Source organism: Tupaia chinensis, unplaced genomic scaffold (genome assembly GCF_000334495.1).
Source record: "Tupaia chinensis unplaced genomic scaffold, TupChi_1.0 Scaffold000381_1, whole genome shotgun sequence".
NCBI classification, from domain to species: Eukaryota; Metazoa; Chordata; class Mammalia; order Scandentia; family Tupaiidae; genus Tupaia; species Tupaia belangeri.
This window is the reverse complement of record NW_006159883.1, coordinates 1061110-1083160: the sequence shown is the minus strand read 5'-3', so window position 1 is coordinate 1083160 and position 22051 is coordinate 1061110. Positions and strand designations below refer to the sequence as shown.

At 38.7% G+C, this 22051-nt stretch overlaps 1 protein-coding gene across 4 annotated transcripts in view; it reads left to right on the top strand.

The window, feature by feature from the left end:
* Window positions 1–19996, top strand: part of CERS6 (ceramide synthase 6) — a 333671-nt gene extending 313675 nt beyond the window's left edge. For 3 of the 4 annotated variants that reach the window (XM_006153571.3, XM_027773847.1, XM_006153569.3), the window contains 3 exons: window positions 10787–10943; window positions 11794–11817; window positions 14279–19996. In XM_006153571.3, the coding sequence (XP_006153633.1) occupies window positions 10787–10943; window positions 11794–11817; window positions 14279–14431 (334 nt within the window). In that variant the 3' untranslated portion in view covers window positions 14432–19996. The remainder of the gene's footprint in view (window positions 1–10786; window positions 10944–11793; window positions 11818–14278) is intronic. The other variant, XM_006153570.3, reaches the window with a different exon arrangement.
* The last annotated feature ends 2055 nt before the right edge of the window (window positions 19997–22051 follow it).

Here is a 22051-nt window from a genome sequence, read left to right as displayed (position 1 = left end):
GGCAGGCAACATAGGGCTGACCCGAAGTTCTGATACTGGAACTGCACACACAGTTTCCGAGGTAATCTGACTCTTTTTAAGCTTCTAAGCCAAATGAGAAGATGTTGGTCACTGAATAATTAAATCCTGAGATTCTCTGAGCCAAGAACCAACTGGAATCTTCTTGAGGGGTTTTAGAAGCAGAGAAATAACATCCCTTTTGTCTTGCCAGCCTGCCAGCCTGAACATAGAGCTTTTGAACTTTCCTTTTAGCTCTTATGTGCTAAAAATTTTATCAAGAGTATGTAGTCTGTTTCTGATGTAATTTTTATAGGAGAGGGGAAAGGGGGAAAGAGATACCTAGAGATAATGTATCTAGATTAAAAGCAACAAAACCATAAAACCAGAAGTATTGTGACTTTGGATAACTAAATACCATTTTGGGATCTTGGTCTGCTGACCAAAAGTTGGCATGATATCTTCTCTGCCCACTTTATAGATTAATAATAAGATTCAATGTAAAAAAAAAAAAATCTCACAATGTCTTTCAAAGGGGAGAAAGTATTGATTTTACTCAAGCTTTCATAAAATAGATCCTTCAGTGGACCAGGTAGTGACATATTTGATGAGTGCTTTCTTACCATTCACCTCCAGGGTACACATTTTCAGTCTCCATGTACCTCCCAGCAGGATGGATGCCATGTGCTTCATTTCCTTCTCTGAGGGATCTGCAGACCCCATCATGTTCATGGGCTGTGATCAAGGGAAAAACCATGTACCCATCAACCTGTAGGCTCTTCTGGCCCAACAGAGTTTGCCACACAAAATTGACTGTTTTACATTGTTTATGAGACAATAAAAATGACCCCAGCAACTTCCTGAATTGGAAGCCAAAATGGAAGACAATCTTAAGAAGGAAATAACTAGAGAAGCCTCTTCATGTTCCTGTTGCAGCTAGCCACACTGGAGGTGTGATCTTTCTGCCAGGCAACTGGACCTTCCCTCTATACTTCCTGTTAGAGGGTGGTGGGTCTCTTGGGGATGAGTTCAGTGAATTCTAAGCATGACCAAGCCTTTCTCTTTTAACTGAGTTAATTTATTAGACGTAAAAACTTTAAAGCTTAAGACAACCTTACAAGCAGAATTGCATGCTGGTATTTGGTTGTCTTTTTTTTTTCCTTCTATTAAAAAAAAAAAAAGACTATTTAAATTCTGAAGAGAAAGGAAAAGGGAGAGAAAAGCAAAGATACTTATAACAAGCCATGAGTGTTTCTTGTTCTACCTGGGCCCAGGAGAGCTTGGCCTACCATTGGTCTTGCCAAGAGTGACTCCTATAGACATGGGCAAAAAGTAGCTCTTCAAGGGAGGGGCATGCAAGTCCGGGGAGATTTCAGAGCCTGCTCTTCTATCCTGCTCCTATGAGGATAGAAGGATAGTTTTATACCCTGAAAAACTGGTAGAATGAGTCCTGAAATCTCAGTCACTGTTAGATCTCTTCCTTCCCAGGAGGAGTCAGCCTTATCTAATCTTTTCTTAAAGGATATTTGAAAATACACATGTGCCTCAACCCTTTGTAAAGGGGACAGGGTCCCAGCGATGGTGGTGTAGTGGCTGTTCGCTGCTCAGTAATGCTGGAAGCCATGTAGAAGACTGTGGTTGAGACTAGCTTGTACATGCTGGGTGGGAGTACCCATGACCCTGGCTGTCTGGAAAAGGCTGTGAGTGGTGGGGAGTATACGGTGGCATGAATCCCTGTTGAGGGTGCTTGTTTTAAGAAAGAAAAGAAACTTTTTACAAGGGGTGCAGGGCTAGCACTTCCATTTTCTAAGCTGAATTTAGAAAGAGAACTTTGATTTTGTATCTTAAATATTTTGCATTAGTTGTCATAGTAGTGGTGAGATGCATTGCATGATTTTTCAGTAATGAAGAAAGCCTCAGTGGAGAAACTAGTTAAATAGGCTCAAATGGGTCATTTAAACATGAAGGGCCTAGTATATGGCTGCTAAAACACAGATTAGAAGTCCAATATATAAAACACTTCAGCAAACAAGGGCAGGCACTATAGGCCAAAGAAAAAGAGTTACAGAAACGCTATGCCACAGATGTGTGTGTGTGGCTTCTGTGGCATAATGTGGTGATGAGTTGGCTCTGAACATAAGCCAAGGATGAAGAGCTCCAAAAGACCTGGGAGAACTGGGTGAGAAATGAGCTAAGGACTAGTGGGGACTGAGAGCCTGGACCAGTAGGCAGATGAGTTCAAGTCCCAGCTCTTCCCCCACTGCCAGGTCTTATCATGTCAGTGTTACTTATACTCCCTGTGCTTCAGTTTCCCGATCTGAAGAATAAGAATAATAACAGTACCCACTGGAGAAGGAAAAAGTAGAATTTACCCCTATGGTTTATTTCACAAGGATTGAATGAGCAAACGTATAAAGACTGAACCTATTTCCTGGCACATACTTAATACTCAATAAATATTAACTACTATTTGTATTGCTCCTATATGGGAATTTCATATCTATGTTGAAAGATCAAAATGAGAGAGTATATGTAACATATTTGGCACAGTACTTAATACATAGTAATTATTCAGTAAAGAGCAGTTAGAAATGTGCAGAGGTCAGTTTGATGAACATGTAGGAAATAAAAAGCTAGACCAGGGGTTTAAGACCAGCATGTTGGAATGAACATACATCCTGAAGGATGCAGTCTTGCCTAGATGACTAAGGATGGAAGAACAGGAACATAGAAGGGCTTACCAGGCAATGGAGGAGTTAGGAATTTAGGTAGACAGACATCAAGTGGGACACCAGACGGCAGCAACTAATTTAAGGAAATCATCAGCACTGGCCAGGAAGTCACCAGTTACAAACTTCCTGTGATAAGGGGTCGATTTCTAAGTCTGACCAGGCTGTGTCTTAAAAGCAAAAATAAATTAATTGACTTCATGTCTTGTTTGGATAGGGAAACAGACAGAACTATAACATGCCCACTGATAAACGGAAGATAGATGGTTTATCGTGTTCCGTTGTGATTCACGTCAGGGTAAAGAAGCCACTTCCATGTTTGCTGCAGACTAATGGACTGGTGAATCTACTATTCAAATCAAGTAGGCATCCATGCAGTAAGCTCCCTGGAAACTCCTCTGAAAACAGAGGAAGCTTGATAACGCCATTGTTGTGGAGAAACCCAAGCTACACGTGGAGCTGTCATGCTAAAAGTGGGGAAACTGCAAACATGGTTTTCAGTCTTGTAGCAGCCTTAACTGACCATTACTTGACTGAGATATTATTTAGGTCTGGAGCTCTTATTATCTTAGAAAAACTAGCACAAAGAGGGTTACTTGCACTAGTGACTCTGTTTCTCTTTAGTGTAAATCTTAAATACATTTCCATTGGGTCGTCAGAAAAGTCATGATGCATCTTCGCATAGAAAAACAAACAAAAAAGAGTCATGACTTTTTCAACAACCCAATATATGTAACCACTTTAAAATGGGCAAAACAAAAATAAATAAATAGATAGATAGATAGATAGATGATAGATAAAATGGCCAAAGCATGCTAGTAGATTATTGAGAACCTTTACATGGAGTCTACTTTTCAATTATTTTTTTCTGTAGGCCAAATTAACATAAATGCCAGAAAAATGTCACGAAATGTACTGAGGTTTGTATGGGAAAGGAACTGTTCAAAACTCTGAAGTGAAGAACACCCTAATTTTGAGTGCTAAGTGATTTTACTTTTTCTTTTTTTATTTTACCAGAGAATGTGTGCACTTGCCAGAGAAAGACAGAGAGGGGGAGAGAGAGAATGCATACTCCATGGGAAATGGCCACACCTCAGTCCCTTTTCCTCCACCTCACCATCCATTCCCTCGTGAGCAGTGTGTTTCTAAAGCCTCTGTGTCTGGGACTCAAACCATGGCTCAGCCCTGTGAGATCTGATTGCCCCAACTACCAGGCCATGGCCCTGGCCCAAGTGATTTAACTCTTTAAAATGTCATTATATAGCACTCCCCAAAATGAGACCCTAACTAGTTCCTAAAGAAGAAATTTTGGCTCTTTGGATATTTGACATGGGTAGAATTCTTGTGGGTTTTATATCATTGGGTCATCAGAAAAGTCATGACTTATTTTTCTGTTTTCATATGCAAAAATGCATCATGACTTTTCCTATGACCCAATAGATCATTCCAGAAATATACAACCCAAAGCTCAGGTGAAGCTCTTTGATGGGGGTAGAGATGAGAGGGATGGAGGCACAGCTCATGGTTGCTTACCCTAGCCAGAGGCCATAGTTTCGTCGAAAACCCAACCTCTAACTCATTCATTCAATGAGATCACCTGGGCTATCTTTAATATCTTCATTACCTTAAGGTGCTTCTACCTGTGTATCGCTGGACTTTTTAAAAAGTAGGATGATAGGCCTTGAAAGTGAGACTATTCATCTAACTTTATATACAAAAGATAGCAGATTTAAACTGTCACTTGGAAGTCCCTAAGAATGAAGATATTATGCATCAAAAATAGCTTTTCTGAATGAAATGCCAATAAAGATCTTTCTACATGGTACTATATGACATTATGAGACCTCCATCATCCTGAAAAATCTTAAGAAGGCTGAATAATTTGAGTCAGTTGATGCGATTGAATGCAAATGAGTGTGATCTTAAATATCTTATTAAAATGAGACCAGTCTGTGTTTGTTTGCTTAATAAAAATGGGTGTAACTTTTCTGCACTGCATCTATGCCTCCCCCCCTCCACATACTTTATGTATAATATTTGTCATAATAAAATTCAAGATGAAAAATCTGTAAAAGGTACGAGAGAGAATATAGCTATAGGATGTAGCCAAATTAAAGTCTTGTGGTTAGCTAAACATGCATCAAATAACCCACCAATGCTGAACTAATAGGGTGGTAACTGGTGTATCGGCACATTACCAAAACTATGTGAAGCTCCCCTTTGACCTGTAGGCATTCATTTTTGTCAAGAGTCATGAAGGAAGAAAAAGGCTCAGATTAGAGCTCTTCATTTCATTGTTTGATGGGGTTTTAAGGAGGGAGTAACCTGGAAAGGAATGTTTGGCAGGACTCATCTTTACCAAAAGGTTCTGGCCAAAAAGACCTGTCTGAGCAATGCTTTGTGCATGTGAAATACACCATCTAGTGGCCACATGAGCCTAAAATCATTGGAAGGAAGAATGGTCTTTTTGTGTCCCTTCTATGTCTGTACCCTCTACCACAAGAGCTAAGCAGTAGAATAGAATAGGTTTCATGCTGTAGGGTAACTATTATTTGGGAAAGAAAAAAATGTATTGCCTTAGAAGCCATATGTTGAACACAAATGAATGTGGGGAAAACACTCTAGTCTGATAGTAATTATTCAAGCCAAAAGTTGCAGATTGGCAGTCTTCAGACATGTTTTGTTTACACAGAGGGCAAGGGGACTTCAAAAAATTGGTAGAAAGATACTGTCAAACTGTAAGTTTATTTTGGTGCAAAAACAAAATGAAATCCATGCATAGTTTTTTATAATATGCATTTTTCATGAACTTTTAAAGATCCCTCATTACTTTTTCCATTTTATTTCATATCTAGATTATAGTACACAAATCTTCAGCAAACATCTTGCTAAATTTTCACATTTGTAAATTTGCACATGTGTACAACCCATGTAATTATTACCCAGATCAAGATATAGAAATTTCTAGCATCCCAGCATCCTCCTTCCTCTCCCTTCTTGGTCAGTCCTCTCTCAAAAATAACCACTATTTCAAAAACTCTATTACTAGAGATTTATAATAACATCATTAAAATACATACTTTTTCTTTCTTCAGAGAGATTTTTGCTATAGGGCAGAGCACTTGCCAGAGAGACAGAAAGTGAGAAATCATCCCCTCCCCCCCCAGGGGGATGGCCATGCTGAAGTCCCTTCTCCTCCATTCTCCTCTTGGGATTTTGGGCACACATGCAAATGCACCTAGCGTGAGTTTTAAGCCTCTGAGTCCAGGACTCAAACTGGTGTCAACTACATGGGAGTCCAGCAATGTAACCATAATGCCATCTGCTGGTCCCTGTTCCATACTTATTTTTTAACTATCTTTTTATTCATGATTTCTTTTTTTCCCCAATGATATCTCTTTTTTTTACACTTAATCACTACATGTCATTAGAACATACAAAATGAAATTTCCAGCATGAATACACTATACTGTGGATACTGGAGATGGTTAGAGGGGGGTGGGAAATGGGAGAGGGTGAGAGAGAGGGATTCAAAGAGAAAAAGAAAGCTGCAAAACATTTAATAACACAAAATGGAAAAGTATCTGTTGATGATAATGTGAATGATAATATATGTGACAGGACTAAAATACATACTTCTAACCCTAAACTTCCAGAAAGAAGAAAATCCTGTAATCAAAATCACTTGCTGTCATTTGACTTCTCCCTCCTACTCCCTCCACCCACCCCTCCACCACCAACCCCTACTCCCACACAAAATATGTGTGTTAAGGTTTGATTACAACAAGATTAAGAGGGTGAAAACTTAATGCAGCTATACTGTTGAGAGGTGGAGCCTTTGGGCGGAGATTAGTATTCAGGTTATCAGGGTGGGACTCCCATGATTAACTCCTGGTGGGCTTATGATGAGTGGGAATGAGACCACACAGGGACATGCAGGCACCAGCATGTGCTCCTGCCCTCCATGGTGTTGTGGCCCCTCAACCTTGAACATCCAAACAATAAGCTGAATAAATCTCTGTTCTTCCTAAAATTTTATTCGTCATAGAGCATGAATGTGTGCATGAGAGATAGAGACAAAGAGAAACTAGCACCTTCCAGAGGGCCCGGTGATGCCACCATGATCCCCCTTCCTCCATTCCTCTAGTTCTTCAAGATCCAGGGCATATGTCTGCATGCCTCATGTGTTTTCAGGCTGAGTGGGCCAGGGATTTGACCCACAGTCATTATGTGGCTTCCATCCACCATCTGGTATACCACCACCTGTGCCACAGAGGCCAGATGACATATTCTTATAAATCTCTGAGTTTCAAGTATTTTCTGTTATTGGCAACAGAACAAACTAGAGCAACCACTTTCATCATTTGTTCAAGAAGGGACAGTTTTCTCAACAGAAATGTTCTGTGGCCAAAACAAAGGCTCTGTTTCTTCAGTTTACTGTTTTTCAGAGTCTAGATATCATGATGTTCTCTCTCCCTAGTCTCAATTCCTAACATGCTATTTTTCTTACCCAGCTTCTCTCTGAGAGAGAGATGCATTTGGTACACCAATTATATTTTCCCAAGTGTCTCTATAAGAAGCCAAGTCAATTTTCAAAGAAATTCCATTAATTTTGAGCAGCATCTCAGAGACACCACTAATTGTCATGGCTAAGCCTACAAATTCTGATGCATTATTTCGGAAATTAACGTGAATGTCGCCAGTGACTGCTCTGACACCCAGTTCAAATTAAGCCAAGCAAGTAGTATCACATCTCGCATCATAATCATGAGAAAGGCTCTCAACCAGAATTCAAGAAAGGTTCATTTATAACGAATAGTGTCATCCAATCATTCTACTAGTTATACTAGGAGCTTTTTCTATTCAAAAGAAACTAAATTCTCTCTGAATGTCAAAATGTATAGCATATCAAAAAGCAGGGCTAGTTTTGAAATAAAATTATTATTCTAGAATTTAATTACCTATTTTTTCTTTATTGAGAGAGAGGGCGAGGAAGAGGAAGAAGGAAAGGAAGAGAGACAGAGGTAGCATTTTTCACAGAGTCATGCAGTGTTGCAGTCCTCCTGCCCCAGCCTCCAATGAGCTAGGATTATAGGTGTGTACAACTGTTCTCAGAGTGTTGAAGTAGACCCAAAAACTGAACCCAGGCCTCTTGTGTAGTTTCCAGCCTCCTAAGAAGTAATACTACCTGTATACCATTGTAGCTTGGCCTGAACTTACTCATTTGATTACAAGCTAAACTTGTTCATCAACAAATATTACCTCTAGGTGTTTTGCAAGGAGCTGGAGATAGAAAAGCATTAGATACACACGCCCTCCCTCACTGTCATGGAGTTGAGCCTTGTTTAGGCCTATTGTCCCCTAGCCCGCAAACTAGTTTTTAAAGAGATCTCTGCCTCTTAGGATAATAAACAAGACAAGGGGCCCAAAGACCCCACAGGATGGAGAAATGAAGAAGAAGGTATCATGGTGTGACCATACCCCCTGGGGGGGGGGTACTTTCTTCTTCTTCTTCTACCTCTCTGTCTCTCTGTGGTGAGTGCATATGACCTCTGACAATTTTTTGGTTTTTAGTAAAATGTGCTAATCTGCCAACCTCATTGCTCAGCAGTTAAGGTTGTCCGATCCTACACATCTGACTGCAGTTCAAATTCTGGCCATTGCAGCCTAAAGAATACACTGGGTGTGTGTGTGCACATGTACCTAAAATTTTGACAAGAAGGAGAAATGGAGGAAAAACGATTGAGGTGTGACTCTGCCCCATTTGAAGTGAATGGGGTGCCTCTCTTTCTAGTGAGTGCATGTACCCTCTGTTAATTAAAAAAAAAATGTTCATTTGAGAGAGCTAAAAATCATAGGAAAGCCCTTGAGTTTTAATTTTTAAACAATAGCAAAAGAGAGCTGAACATTACCAAATATCCTTGGTGCTACTAAAATAATTAGTTTTATACAAATTTGGACTATGGTTGTGTGGCGCATTTATTGTGTTAATAGGTTTTCTGATAGTAGTCCCCTTCCCAAAGAGTAAGTACTGCTATACTATGGAGTATTATCATTATATTCTAATGAATTATTAAATTTTGTTCCCTTGTAATGTTTTGGGGACTGTAACATATGTGTTCATTATGCATTGTTCTTTAGAGAAACTAGTATGGCAGGGTTAAAGACATACTCTGTTCTCATTTCCATTCATTTAGTCTATTAGTATAAATTATTAAAATTTGGTTTGGAGAACTAATTTATATCTGTTTTCATTCTCTTTTCTTTTTTTTAAACCTCTAATCTCAACTCTGCTAAGTGTTTCTTCTCTTTGAGAATTCACAAAGTACATTTTCTTTTTTTTACAAAGGCCCCTCTCAAAGCACTCATACTTTCTATCATACTTTCTTATATTAAAGTTAACTACGTATTGACTTTTGGTCCTTGTGCAAGTAGTCAGTATCTTAAATTTGAGAATTTTTCATCCCTCTCCCTTAGCCACCAAGTGTTGTCCACTGAGCTTCTCCTGTAGAAGCAGAGTGTCCTGGCCAAGTGCCTCAGGGGCAGATGTGGATAATGCACTCAGATGAGTGTCTTTGTGAACACTCTTAGGTCTCCAAACCAGTTCTTTGGTAAACTGAGGAAGAGAGGAGAAAAATAAAGGAGCTTCCAAAATATGTGGGTGTTGTGCTTGTCTGTGTCAGCAATATTGACATGAGTCAACCTCCAAGAGCTTAGGAGCAGGCAGAGGCAGGGACCAGAACAAAGCACTAGACCAGTCTTCCTGTATCTGCTCTAGATGGTTGCTCCATTCAGGTTCTGGTTATGGATTACCAAGAGAACCCATTACTTCAAATGCTTCTCCCTAATTTAAGCACATATTTCTGCACACTCTTAAAACTAAATACATTCATTACAATTGTTGTTATTAATAAAAATAAACCTTCTAATATTCATTTCAGGGCATCACTTCAAAACGATGTCTTTCAATTGTCAATTCTGTCCCAGGGGACCCTTACAGAATGAGGACCCTCTACTGTCTGCCCTACTAGACAGAAGCCTAGATCTCACTCATATTCTGTCACTGAGTTTTGCACTGTGGTAGGCATATGGTTTGTACTTAACTCTTGTTCTGGAGTTAATCCTTTCTATTGCAATGTTAATGAATGGTATTCTTCACACTTATCTAAAGCCCACCAACATTTAAAAGACCACACAAACCTCTTTAAAGAGTTAGATGTGAAATAAATAATGACCAAAATATTAGTGAAAGAAATTATGACAAAAGTGAAGGGGAAACCATATGATCTAACAATTTCACTTCTGTGTATATAACCAAAAGTTATATATAAGATAGATTTGTAAACCCATGTTCAAAGCAGCTTATTTACAATAGCCAAAGATGGAAGCAACCCAAATGTCTACTGGTAGATAAATGAATAAACAAAATGTGGTATGTGTGTGTGTCTGTCTGTATGTATGTGTGTGTGATTATTCAGCCTTAAAAAGGGAGGAAATTCTGACACATGACTTGTAGAAATTATGCTAACTGAAATGAACCAATTACTAAGGAACTGATTCTACTCATATGAGGTTCTTAGAGTAGTCAAATTCATAGAGTCTGAAGTTAGAATGGTGGTTGTTGGAGACAAGAGGAACAGAAGAAGAAGAATTGGTGTTTCATGGATTCAGTTTTAATTTTGCTAGATGAAAAAAGTTCTGGAAATGGATGTTGATGAGGGTTGTACAATAACCCTGGTGGCATTAAGTAATGCCACCAAACTGTGTACTTGGAAATGCTTAAGGTGGTAAATTTTATGCCATATGCATTTCATCACAATTTTTTAGAAAGATAATAGGGAAGTGAACACGATTTGATCTAGAATCAATGTGAAAGCCATGCTGCCAGGGCAGCACTTCACAAGATAACTCTTCTAAGTATCTGGTCAGCTTTTAGACCCTCCTTCCAGGGAGGGAGTAATTGGAATATATCATTGACCTCATTCTACTATACAGTGACTATAGTTCTTTTCAAAGCAAGTGAAATGCTATGTTCAAAATTACTTTCTTCTTTTCTATAGGTTGCTAAATACCACATTATTTGAAAGTTGGGAGATCATTGGACCTTTCCCTTCCTGGTGGGTTTTTAACCTACTGTTATTGATAATACAAGGACTGAGCTGTATCTGGTCTTACTGGATTGTAAAAATAGCTTGCAGAGCTATTTCAAAAGGCAAGGTAAGTTGAAACTCCCTCTTTGCAATATATTCCAGAAAATTTCATGTGTTAGGTTCCTCTGAAACAACTACCTGTTTATTATTTCAGGTTTCATCAAAACTTATTTTATTTCTTCAAAATTGAACAAAACTACAGAAATCAAATTTTCATTTTCTTTTCCTTAGTTCACTTTTTAAAGTCTTGCTGATGATTCCCCATGATCTGCATTTATAATTTTAGGTTAAATGATGATATAGCATTTGTTGTATTTGTTCTCTCTCACTCTCTGTCTCTCTTGATACCTCTTTGATTGTATTTATATTGAACAGAAGTTTAGTAAACTAATTCTTTACTTTTAGAGAGGTTAGCTTGGTACATCATGCCCATGTAATACAAACTTTTTTCTCAAATTAAACAGTAAACTCATTCATGACTTTTCCAGAAATTTAATTAGATCTTGTTGTTTAAAAATAGACCTAAGGCCAGTAGGTAGGATGATGATTAAGGCACTGGATTCCCACATGGCCAACCGTGGTTCAATTCCCAGACCTGGTGTCTTGAAAGTCACACTGAGTGTTTGTGCTGCATGCTCAAAATTCCAACAGGAGGATGGAGAAGAAGGGATTATAGCATGGCCATATCCCCCAAAGGGCCGATTGCTCACTTTCCCTCTCTGTCATAGACAAGCATACAGCCCTATGACAAAAGCCTAACATTAATTAATTAATAATTTATTTAAATGGACCCTTGAGCTAATTTGAATGAAGCTTTTTCTAAGCCTCAATCCCTTTATGTAGAGTACCTTTCCTCTGATCATTCTCTGTAATATTTTCTTACTTTCTTGTTTGCTCTCTTTCCGCCTCCCTGGAAGACTGGGAAGTGGAACCCTTTACATGTAAGTTTTGCACATTCTCTCTCTTCCTGTCCTTGGTGCCACTTGCTTGCTGGAGGGGCATTCAAATGCTTTTGTTTCCATCTATATTATTCTGTTAACCCTGTGGGCACAGATAAGAGGCTTGTGTGAGATGTAGTTTCCACCAACTGCAAGGGATGCTAGGAACAGCATTATTAGTGCTCTTTGTGTGTGCTTGTATCCTGCCAAATTTTGCTTGATACAACAGTGAAAGAGAGGAATTTCTTTCACTGGTGTTTAATATGTTGGCTAAAAGATAAAACTAGACCAAAGTGAAGTATGAAAAACAGACCTAAATTAGTGAGAGAGTCAATGGAGTCTAGAATGGAGGCCTGAACCTCAGCCATTTGCATGATCCAGAAGCACCAGGCAGCAATTGATTGACCTATCCTTACTGAAGTCAGCAGAACTGGCCCCTTCCATAGCGGAAGTCAGAGCATCTGTCATATCTACCAAAGCCGATTTTCAGCATCAGCTCTTATATAAAATCTATAAGAAGATATTCTGATTAATTAATTTCTTAGAAGCTATGGAACTTTTCTCTGTGATCAGCATGTATTTATTAAAAAATAATTTACTGCCTAATTGAATACAAATTAAATCAACATACACAATACTAACAGGATAAAAATTATTAATGCTAAAGATACAAGGATACTGTGGATTCCATTACTTGTGTCCTATTGCATTGCTGTTTCCACCAGACACATTATCTTCAACATATACCTTCAGGGATACAATGAGATGATGATTCATTTCATTCCAGATCACAGGCTTCAGGATGTCTTCACTGCCATTGCTGCTCTCATCTAGGACAGTAAGATTTCTCTCAGCTGGTGATTCTCTCCACTCCCATGGGTTATTTTGAGATAGTCTAAATTGCCCTTTCTTTGAAGGTCACATAAACCTAGTTTTTTTCAAATGCAATTTAAAATAATCTTACTAAGCATGCAAATGTAAACTAATCATTCTTTGAAACTAGAGTATTCCATTAGCTGCTTAATTTATGACTAATGGACTTATAGTAAAATTTTACCATAATACTGTCTTGGTAATCCATTTTTTTTAAGCTTAAGTATCTTTATTATCTAGTCATTTGGGTGTCTTAGTTTCTAAATCTTTTTGGAGATGGTCCACGTGAGTCTAATTTCATCCCAAAGGACAATGGAGTGAAGTTCATTTTTACAGTACTTTCTCCACCACTGATTGGAGTAGAACCATTCTCAGCTTTTACTTTCCCTTCTCCACACCGACTGGAGAGAGAGGGTGGCATCCCATAGTACGGTGGCTCCACAAGCAAGCTGAGGGGATGCAGAGAGGGTTTCTAGGATTCTCAAGTTTGGGGTATGACTCAGAGAGGCTGTAAGGTGTAAAAGCTTCCAATTAATCCTGATAAACTTCTCAGAAGACTTGGTCAACTTGATCAACCTCCCCAAGTCACCCTCTAGAGAATCACAAGAGGCTAGATTGGAAAAACATCTATAAAGCTAAGCCACCACGTGACTTTGGCTACCCCACTTAAAAAATAAGGAAACAGTGCTCAGTTTACCAGAAGATCATAAGGCCTGCTGAATAAAGATTCTGACCATAATTTAGACTCACAGAGTAGGAGGTTCAAACTATTTTTTAAAGCAGTAGAATATTTCCTTAACTTCTCCTAAAATTATTTCCTTGCTAGACAGTAGAATTTTTTTTATCCTTTGTGGTATTATTTAGATTTATATCCTGGCGCTTTATTTTGCCATCATATTACTCAGTGAGACTGAAGAGAGGACTGAAGAACTTGGCATGAAGTAAATCAATTTTCAATGATCCAGTCAGTGAAATTACCTGGGCAAATATTTTAAGCTAGACCTCACCAACCTGTTCTTAAAATGTCTCCTGCAGCCATTTGTTATTATGTGATATATAAAACAAATTTTCTATTTTAGAAGATAGAAAAAGAAAAATCATCAAATAATATATTACAAAGTCAAACAGGAATGATATTTAGTGATCTGAGCTAGTGAATAACTCCAGTAGTGTGCCTGAGAGCTGACTTTAAAGAATTCTCAAGGAGAATGTGATCCTCAGGAAGTGAATTGATCCATTTGTACCAAATCCTATAATGCCATACCAGTGGTAAAGAATGCCAATTTACTGGTAAGAGGAGAATTCGTGGTCTGGTGAGTTCTCATTATCAAGAGATGCCTTAAAGAAGCCAGCAAGTTCCAGCTTTCTGTGATATCTAAATCCCTTACATTCCTTTCCTGCCAGTCTTTGTCACCCAGATCATATCTCTCCAGTGAAAGGGAACTTACTACTGTGGTAGTGTCCTTATACGCTCTGATATTTTAGCATTCGTATCTGTTTACCTTTCATGTATGATTGAATGAGCTTCTGAGCATGCTGTATCTTGATGATTCCTTGGGAGGTGGTTATACTCACTTCTTGTATTCCACAGGTGTCTAAGGATGATCGAAGTGATATCGAATCTAGCTCAGACGAGGAGGACTCAGAACCTCCAGGGAAGAGCCCCCACACTGCAACAACCACCAATGGGACCAGTGGTACCAACGGGTATCTCCTGAGCAGCCCTTGTTCCATGGATGATTAATCACTCAAAACTACAAGTCCCGAACAAAGGGAACCGTTTGTTCCTGGAAGTATTTAATATGTTGTAAACGCAGTTCCTTTCATGATATCTCAGAACCAGAAACAAAAATTAGGATTATCAAAGCATTTTGAATAGTGTGCACTGCCATATGTCCTATCTGTGAATGAAGAAGAATTACCATTCTCTCTATGTAGGCATGCTGTATGTAATTGACACAAGGGAACAGCATTTGCATTTGTTCTGTCTTAGAATATTATTTATTTTTCATATTTGTTTGTAAATCTATGGACAAAAAGGATTTCCTCGCTCCTCTGACTCTCTAAGTTAATGACAGTGAAGGAGATGCTCCATCTGCTTCTTCTCCTTTCTATTGCTGTAGTCCAATATGCTGTGAGCATCAGCTTAATTTGTCACTTAGAACTAGCAAAACCCAGTGCAAGATTCTCATACAGCTCTGAGCAGATTTGCTTTCTTTGTGCTACAGTGCCCATTTTAAAATTGCCTCTACAGTCTCAGTGATCGGTCTCCCTGTGTAAAGTTTAAACAGGATGTACTAAGTTTTTAAATTGTCATTCTTCATGGTCAATTAGCAGCTCCAATTAAAGAGACTGGTTGTTGGAGGACTTTTAAAAAAAATTCTTTTGTATTAAATTGCTTTGAAATAGGCTTCATGTCTTGTGTACACGGCCATGATTTCTTCAAAGAGTGATTGCTGGTTGGGCTGTGACCTTGTAGGTTAGAGAGCCTCTTTTCTCTGTGATGAGATCAGTACTTTGACTCTGAAGGAAGACATTTGCTTAAGCTCATTGCTCTGAAGAAACCACTCTTAGTATTGAAAATTTGTCTCATGTTCTGGGAAAAAATAGAGATCAATTGATTTCAGCCAGGTTTTGCCACTACCCTTTTAACTAGTGTAATCGTCTGTCATATCATGGAAAAAAAAGAAGCTAGATCTATTTTGGGACAGAAAAGAGTTGGCAAAGATCAACTCCAGTACAAAGCACTTTATTGCAACTAGCTTTCAAGAAAAAGCCCTTTTAGTATTTGATCCTGATGTTTTTGTTTTGCTAAGCAAAGTAAAGCCAGTGGGAGAGAGACTGTTCTGCCCTTTGCTTTTCTCCTTAAACATAATCCAGAATGACTTTCCTGTTACTAGAAACTGACCAGCATTGCACTCTAAGTCCTTTTGTTTGCTTCTTCGAAGACTTTGTTCAGTTTCCAGGAATTTTTTTCCAAATGGAGCTATTTCCAGAAAAATAACAAAAAAATCTTTTGACAATGGCAGTATCAGGAAAATTACTAAGAATTCCGTGAGTCTTCTATATGGCAGTGTTGTTTATGTGCAGATAAGAAACATGTACACTTGAGCCAAAGATTGTATCTCTTTTCTTCTAACTTTTAGCAGAAGGAACTAAGAAGGGATTATAAAGACATATTTCATAAATTCTAAATAAATAAATAAATAATCTAAAACAGGAGTCCAAAACAGAACTATAGCAACACAAATGTAAGAATCAGGGCATAGTGAGGACAAAAGTCAAATACTAGAGTACATGTCCTATTCAGAACTACTCACATTCTATTTGTTTGTTTGTTTGTTTTTAAGTAAAATAAAGCTTTGCTGTTAATAGCAAGTTAATAGCTAAAAGAATATTTTTTCCAAAAAATTTTCCCTATGATATCAACTCTTTATGAAATACCTGGTATGGTTCTTGGTAATAATTGAAGAATTGGAAATATGTCTGCTTGTTTACTGAGAAACAATGCAACTAATTCTGAGAGCCTTATTGTTTTCTTTCACAAAATAGCATACGTCTAAGAGTGTAATTTGTGGGTGGTTGAGTACATAAGACCAACCATAAGATACCAAAAGTTCTGTTTAGTCCATTCAAATAGCCACTGAAATGCAGGTATATAAAAAGTAATTTCGAGCATATTGTAACTGAAAATTTTAAGAAGGAAAAAGTTTCTGCTCTTACCAACTAAAATTTGGAACACACTTACCTTGTTTTTAGTGCTTTCTGTGGTTGAAATGATCTAGGAAACTACGAGTTCACATTTGGATCATGTGACACTCTTTAGTGTAGAAGAATAATTTCATGATCACCTTGTAAAGTAACCACTGGGAGGGGTTGCATAAAAGGAAGTAAATTGAACCTGTCCTTAATCAAGGCAAATCTAAACAATCTTCTGATTTTCCTGAAGTCATTTGGAAGGGGAGCTGGAAATATTCAGAGCCTCTCTGACTGATGGTGTTAACACAGTCCTCTACATATCTATAGATTTTTATTTCATTTTACATTTTAGGGTAAAGAGTTCTTTTTGGCTAATCACAATGAAATTTTTAGGCTTCTTAGAGTTTACAATAATATATCTATTTACTGTTCTCCCACGGTTACTTGATAAGGCTCTGAGAAAAATATGTGAAGTATCTTATCTTCCACCTGTGCCAGACCATAGCTTTGGGAGTATATTTTGTGAGTTTAGTTATAGGTTAGTAAGAGTATTGGTTGACACTCATTAACTTAGCCTGTGTTGGTATCTCCTTCATCTTAGTCACATCAAACCTCCCAGGGTATGAGGGGTATGTAGAAAAGACTCTAGGAAGAGTAATATTTTATTCTCTAATGTTATAGCTTTTCTAGGTCTCTTAGTGGAGGAAAAAATAGAAAATCAAGTAGAATTTGGCCTCAGGTCAATAGGTAACAATGTATGATTGGTGTATGTATATGTGTATTTCTCCAAAAATGTGATTAAAACCAAAACATCACTGACTCATCCATGTTCTTCTCATAAAAATCATCTATCATGTACACTAGAAACTTCCCTCCTTGGATTGCAGTGTGGCCATCCCCCCTGGGGGTGGTATCTCACTTTTTGTCTGTCTTTCTCTTTCTCTAGTGAGCGCACACACCCTATAGCAAAAACTTCTCCAAAAGAAAAAGAAAAAAGAAAGAAAACTTCCCTCCCCCTTTGTCAGCCCGTGCAACTGAGAGTGGTGGGATCCTTTTAGCCTCTTGGCCACTAGTTAAATATGGTGGAGTCCAGATCATAAAGACCTAAGGTCAGCATATAAGCCAAATACAGTTCACATGTCCAAATTTATTCCTGTGAATATTGAGAGTAAGGGACATATCTGTATTTTGGATTACTCAAGCGTGTTATAAGAATGCAAATGGTTGCTGTTTCACCCCACATCCTACACCAGCTGATCTGCCAAACAGATGGTGTCCTGACGTACCATCAGTAATGTCACGGGCATCTGATAAAGATAGAGAAGGCACAAAACATAGGCAATAGGCAAGAAATGAGTGATCAGATTAACTACAGTCAACATAGTGGATGAAACTCAAAATACCCAGTTCTATTGCCAAACTATTCATGATGAGGATTTAATAGAGTCTGAATTTGAGCAAACTGAATGCCTTCATCTTGGTTAGAAAGGTTCTGAATCTCCCACTTAAGCTTCAAACCTCACTGTGTAGGCTAAGTAAAAAAGTGAGATTTCATTTCAGCTTACCAAAGTCTTTGATAAAGAGCTTTTTAGAGATAAGTTTATGGACACCTGTTATTGTCTCCAATCTGTTCATTATTTTGTATCAATACTTATGTCTGTCTCTTTCTTGGAAATGTTGATACCAAAGTTGCCTGAATATTTGTGTATTTTTTTTCTTAATTTGAAACATAAGACCTATACAGAATAATTCCAAAGGTGTTAAAGGATTCTGTTTATCAGTGTGTGAGATGATGTGTTTATATCCAGAGAGACTTTGAGAAATCCTTTGGAAGTTAAAGGCTAAATGTTTACATTCCATGTGGTATTTGAAGTCTTAATATGAGTCTAATATATTCATTAGCTTCTTCCCACATGCCCCCCCCCCTTGTCTTTAGGTAATTTCTACTTTGTAGATAAATAGCCTTGAAATGTTCCTTGCATCAAAATAATAAAAAATGAAATCAGATCAAAGTTAGTCTGGGGAAAGTGATCACGGATTCACCTTTGAAGTAATGTATATGGAAAGAGAAAATGCCATGAGGTCTGGTTATGGTACTTGTCATCTAGCACACTGACCACTGAAGAAATAATCATTAACAGTTCAAAATCAAAACTAGTTAAAGAAAATACATCCAGGTAATTTTTAAGTGAAGATATGGTTGTTTCCCTGAGATGGTTTAGCTTTTTCTGGGCCAAATGAACTTGTACCCTTGTTGAATTACCACACAGTAATTAGGACTGGCTGACCAGCTGCAGTTTAGTTCTTGACAGTAATATGCTAGAAAAGGGCTCTGTGGTTTGCCCTCATATGCACAGTCCCCTCCCCTGCCATAGAGGCATGCTGTCAATGCTAGGGAGACCATCCACTTTGCTGTTGGATCCCCTCTAATAAATACTCAGAGGTAGCATACTTGCTGCTGGTTTTCATGGAGAAAATTGTATTAGAGAACATAAAACATCATAAGTATTAGTAATAATATTTGCAGACACCTAAAGGAAAGCGTGAGTCTTTTCCAGTTATTTCTAACTTGAATTCAACTGGAAGCCTTTGAAAAGAATGCATTACCAAAGAGCGACAAGCTAAGACCCCACCAGGTCAAAAAAATAAATTTTCTGCAGTCAGATTGCACGTGGCATCTCCGCAAAATGAGGCCTTCCCGAGACTGCCCAGGAAGTGATGGGAGGGAACTATCCACCTAAAAAAATGGCCTGTTTATCTTACTCATTTACATTCCTTTCGGCCTCCTAGAACTCCTGATAATAGGAAGCTAAGATGTTTCTCATTTTTGGACTATCCATTTCCCATTAGCCTTTGGATCAGTTGTGGACCCACACTTCTTTCTTTGCCTAGTTTTGCTCCCCCCTGCCATGTATGTGCATGTTTTTCTTAACACAGGTCCTGAAAGCTTGGCTTCCTGTATGGTATATGTTATATGGTCTGGAAACCAGAGGAAAACAGCTGTTGCTATGGTTTCTGTGTTCAGTGGAAAATCAGATATCATTGAGAAAAAATTCTTTTTTTATCTATAGTAATTTTTAAAAATGACATTGCAAAGCTATACCTTAAAAATTAAGGATTTTTAAAGTCTAGCCACGAATAAGAAATTAACTCTGTAAGAGGAACAGATACCTAAAGATTCTGGCAACTTTAACATAGGGCTTCATTAATGTGAACATGCAACACATCCTCCAAGTTCGACTTCCCAAAGTTTCATAAAGCTCCTGAGCTCATGATTTTCATCAACTCTTTGTCCACATTGTCATTTATCTCCACGGTCATTTGTCATCCTGGAAGGGGGTGGTGGTTAGTATTTGGACTTGATTTATTTTTTTCAACTTGCAGTGAGAAATAGGATAGGTGACAAAACCTTTAAGACAATTCAGTGCTTAAGCATCTCTGTCAGAAATGGAATGATATAGAATTATTAGAATTATTTTACATATTGTTATTGTGTTTTGCTGATTTTATATGACAATACAATTGTTCATTCTTGATCTCTGGAAGCAATCATAATTATGAGGGTCATTTTGCTTTGGAAACACTTTCATAATAAAGCTAAGTATTAAGAGTGCCGTGTAAGTGGCCTTTCCTATGCGCGCTCACCAGCTCATGTTACCCTGGGTCAGTGCCCCACTTTGTTAAACCTTCTCTCACTCTTTTTCTGTTCTTCCTGTGAAACTTCCCCAAGCTGCTCTCCCTCAGCTCTAAGCTTATGTCATCAAGTATTTCAAAAGCTGTAAAAGAGGGCCGGTCAGTGATAGCATAGAACAGGTAGACCACTTGGGAAAGGTCCTGGGTTCCTGTCCTAGGATCTCCCTGAGCACACTGGACACACACACACACGTGTGTGTGTGTGTGTGTGTGCGTGTGTGTGTGTGAGAGAGAGAGAGCCTGTGATCCAGGTTGGCTGGAACAGGGGTGCATGATGCAGGTGCCTCTCTATCTCTGTCTTTCCCCTTCTCTCTCATGGAAGAAATATAATAAAAACTTTTTTTAAAAGACCTAAAAGCACTGAAAATTTCAATCCAACACCCTACCACCACCACAAGTTTTATAAAAGATCAAGCAGATATCCTATTAAAACATCTTATTATGGGTCCAGCATGGGGCCTGGTGGTTGAGGCACTGGGCTCCCACATGGCAGACCGTGGTTCAAGTCCCAGACACGGTAGCCCAAACATCACAACAAATAAATAAATGTTAAAAAATATATATATAAATATCTCAATAACAATCTGATTCTAAGCATGAGCTATTCTGATAAAAATTGCCAACATCTTCTGAGGCACAAAAGGTAGACTATAAGAATATGCATCAGTTTGGAAGCCATAAGCTCTTCCAGTTCTATAAACATAGGATAATCTAATACCATGAGCATCTCTCCCAAATAGACACGAGGCAACTTGGGTTCTCCCTTTCTGCAAGGTTGCCACATCCCACTGAGGTGAATGTTATGTCTGCCTCCTAATTCTGTTTCCACCAACCCTGCACTTGCTTCAACAGGAAGAGTGGCAGGACAACAAAGTGGGGGCGGAGGGAGGGTGTACCAGGATCTACCAGGATGCTGGGTGGTCCCTTAGAACCAGTCATCGCAGTGACTGAAACTTGAGACCCGTACTGTAGATTATCCCCAAAGTGCTATAGCGTGAGGAAACAAAAGTCACATCATTCCTCAACACTGAATTTTTTTAATTGCATACATATCATTTATATCATATTATAAATTTATATTATGTATTGTAGTAGTCCAAGTGGAACACGTAAGTCATTGTCAGATGGCTAAGATGGGGAAACTTAAAAAACAAAACAAAACAAAACAGGTAGCATGGACTGGATTGTAAAATCAAACCAGGAAGGGTGGAACACCAGAGGCTAGCAAGCCTAGGAAGACATTACCACCTTGGGCTGTAGAGGACAGTGAGAAGGGATGTCTGGAAGAATCCCCCCAGGGGTAGATGGAGCACATGCTCTGCTGTCTCTTTCCTTACTTTGCCATGCCACCCCTTGGCTGGACCCAGCTGAAGAGCTGCCAGGGTGGAGCCCAGGAGATGTCACCTGCAGAGTTGGACCTCCCACAGTGTGGAGCAAGGCAGAGACTAGATCTGGGAGAGGCAGACAAAATGAGAACCGAGTTTGCACCCCTAGAACCTCACATAGAGCCCGGCGTGCATCCGAATTCAGTACGTCTTACAGAAACAGGTGAACCCAGTTAGTAGAGAATTGAGAAGATGTGCACTATCAGCAATTGATGTTTCCTCTGTCAGGAAAGGAGAGGAGCCTGAGAAAGCACTTTGTCTCAGCTCTCTACATGCAGGGTTTCCCTGTGTGAGTTCCAGCTTCTCTCACTGGTGCTCTGGGCACAGAGCTGAGGGATGTGGCAGGATTCAGGTAATGACCTAGAGAGTTAATGAAGCAGAATTGGTGCATGAAAATAGTGTGGGAAGATCTAAACTTAGACACCGGTGACCCAGTGTTGAAGCAATTCTTTTGGTACGAAGTTGTGTGTGTGTGTGTGTGTGTGTGTGTGTTTTCTTTTCTTTTTTTCTTTCTTTTTTTAGACTTAAGAATAATGGTAAATATTTGCAAAGCCAGAGATAACAACAAAGACTCAGGTCCCTGACTG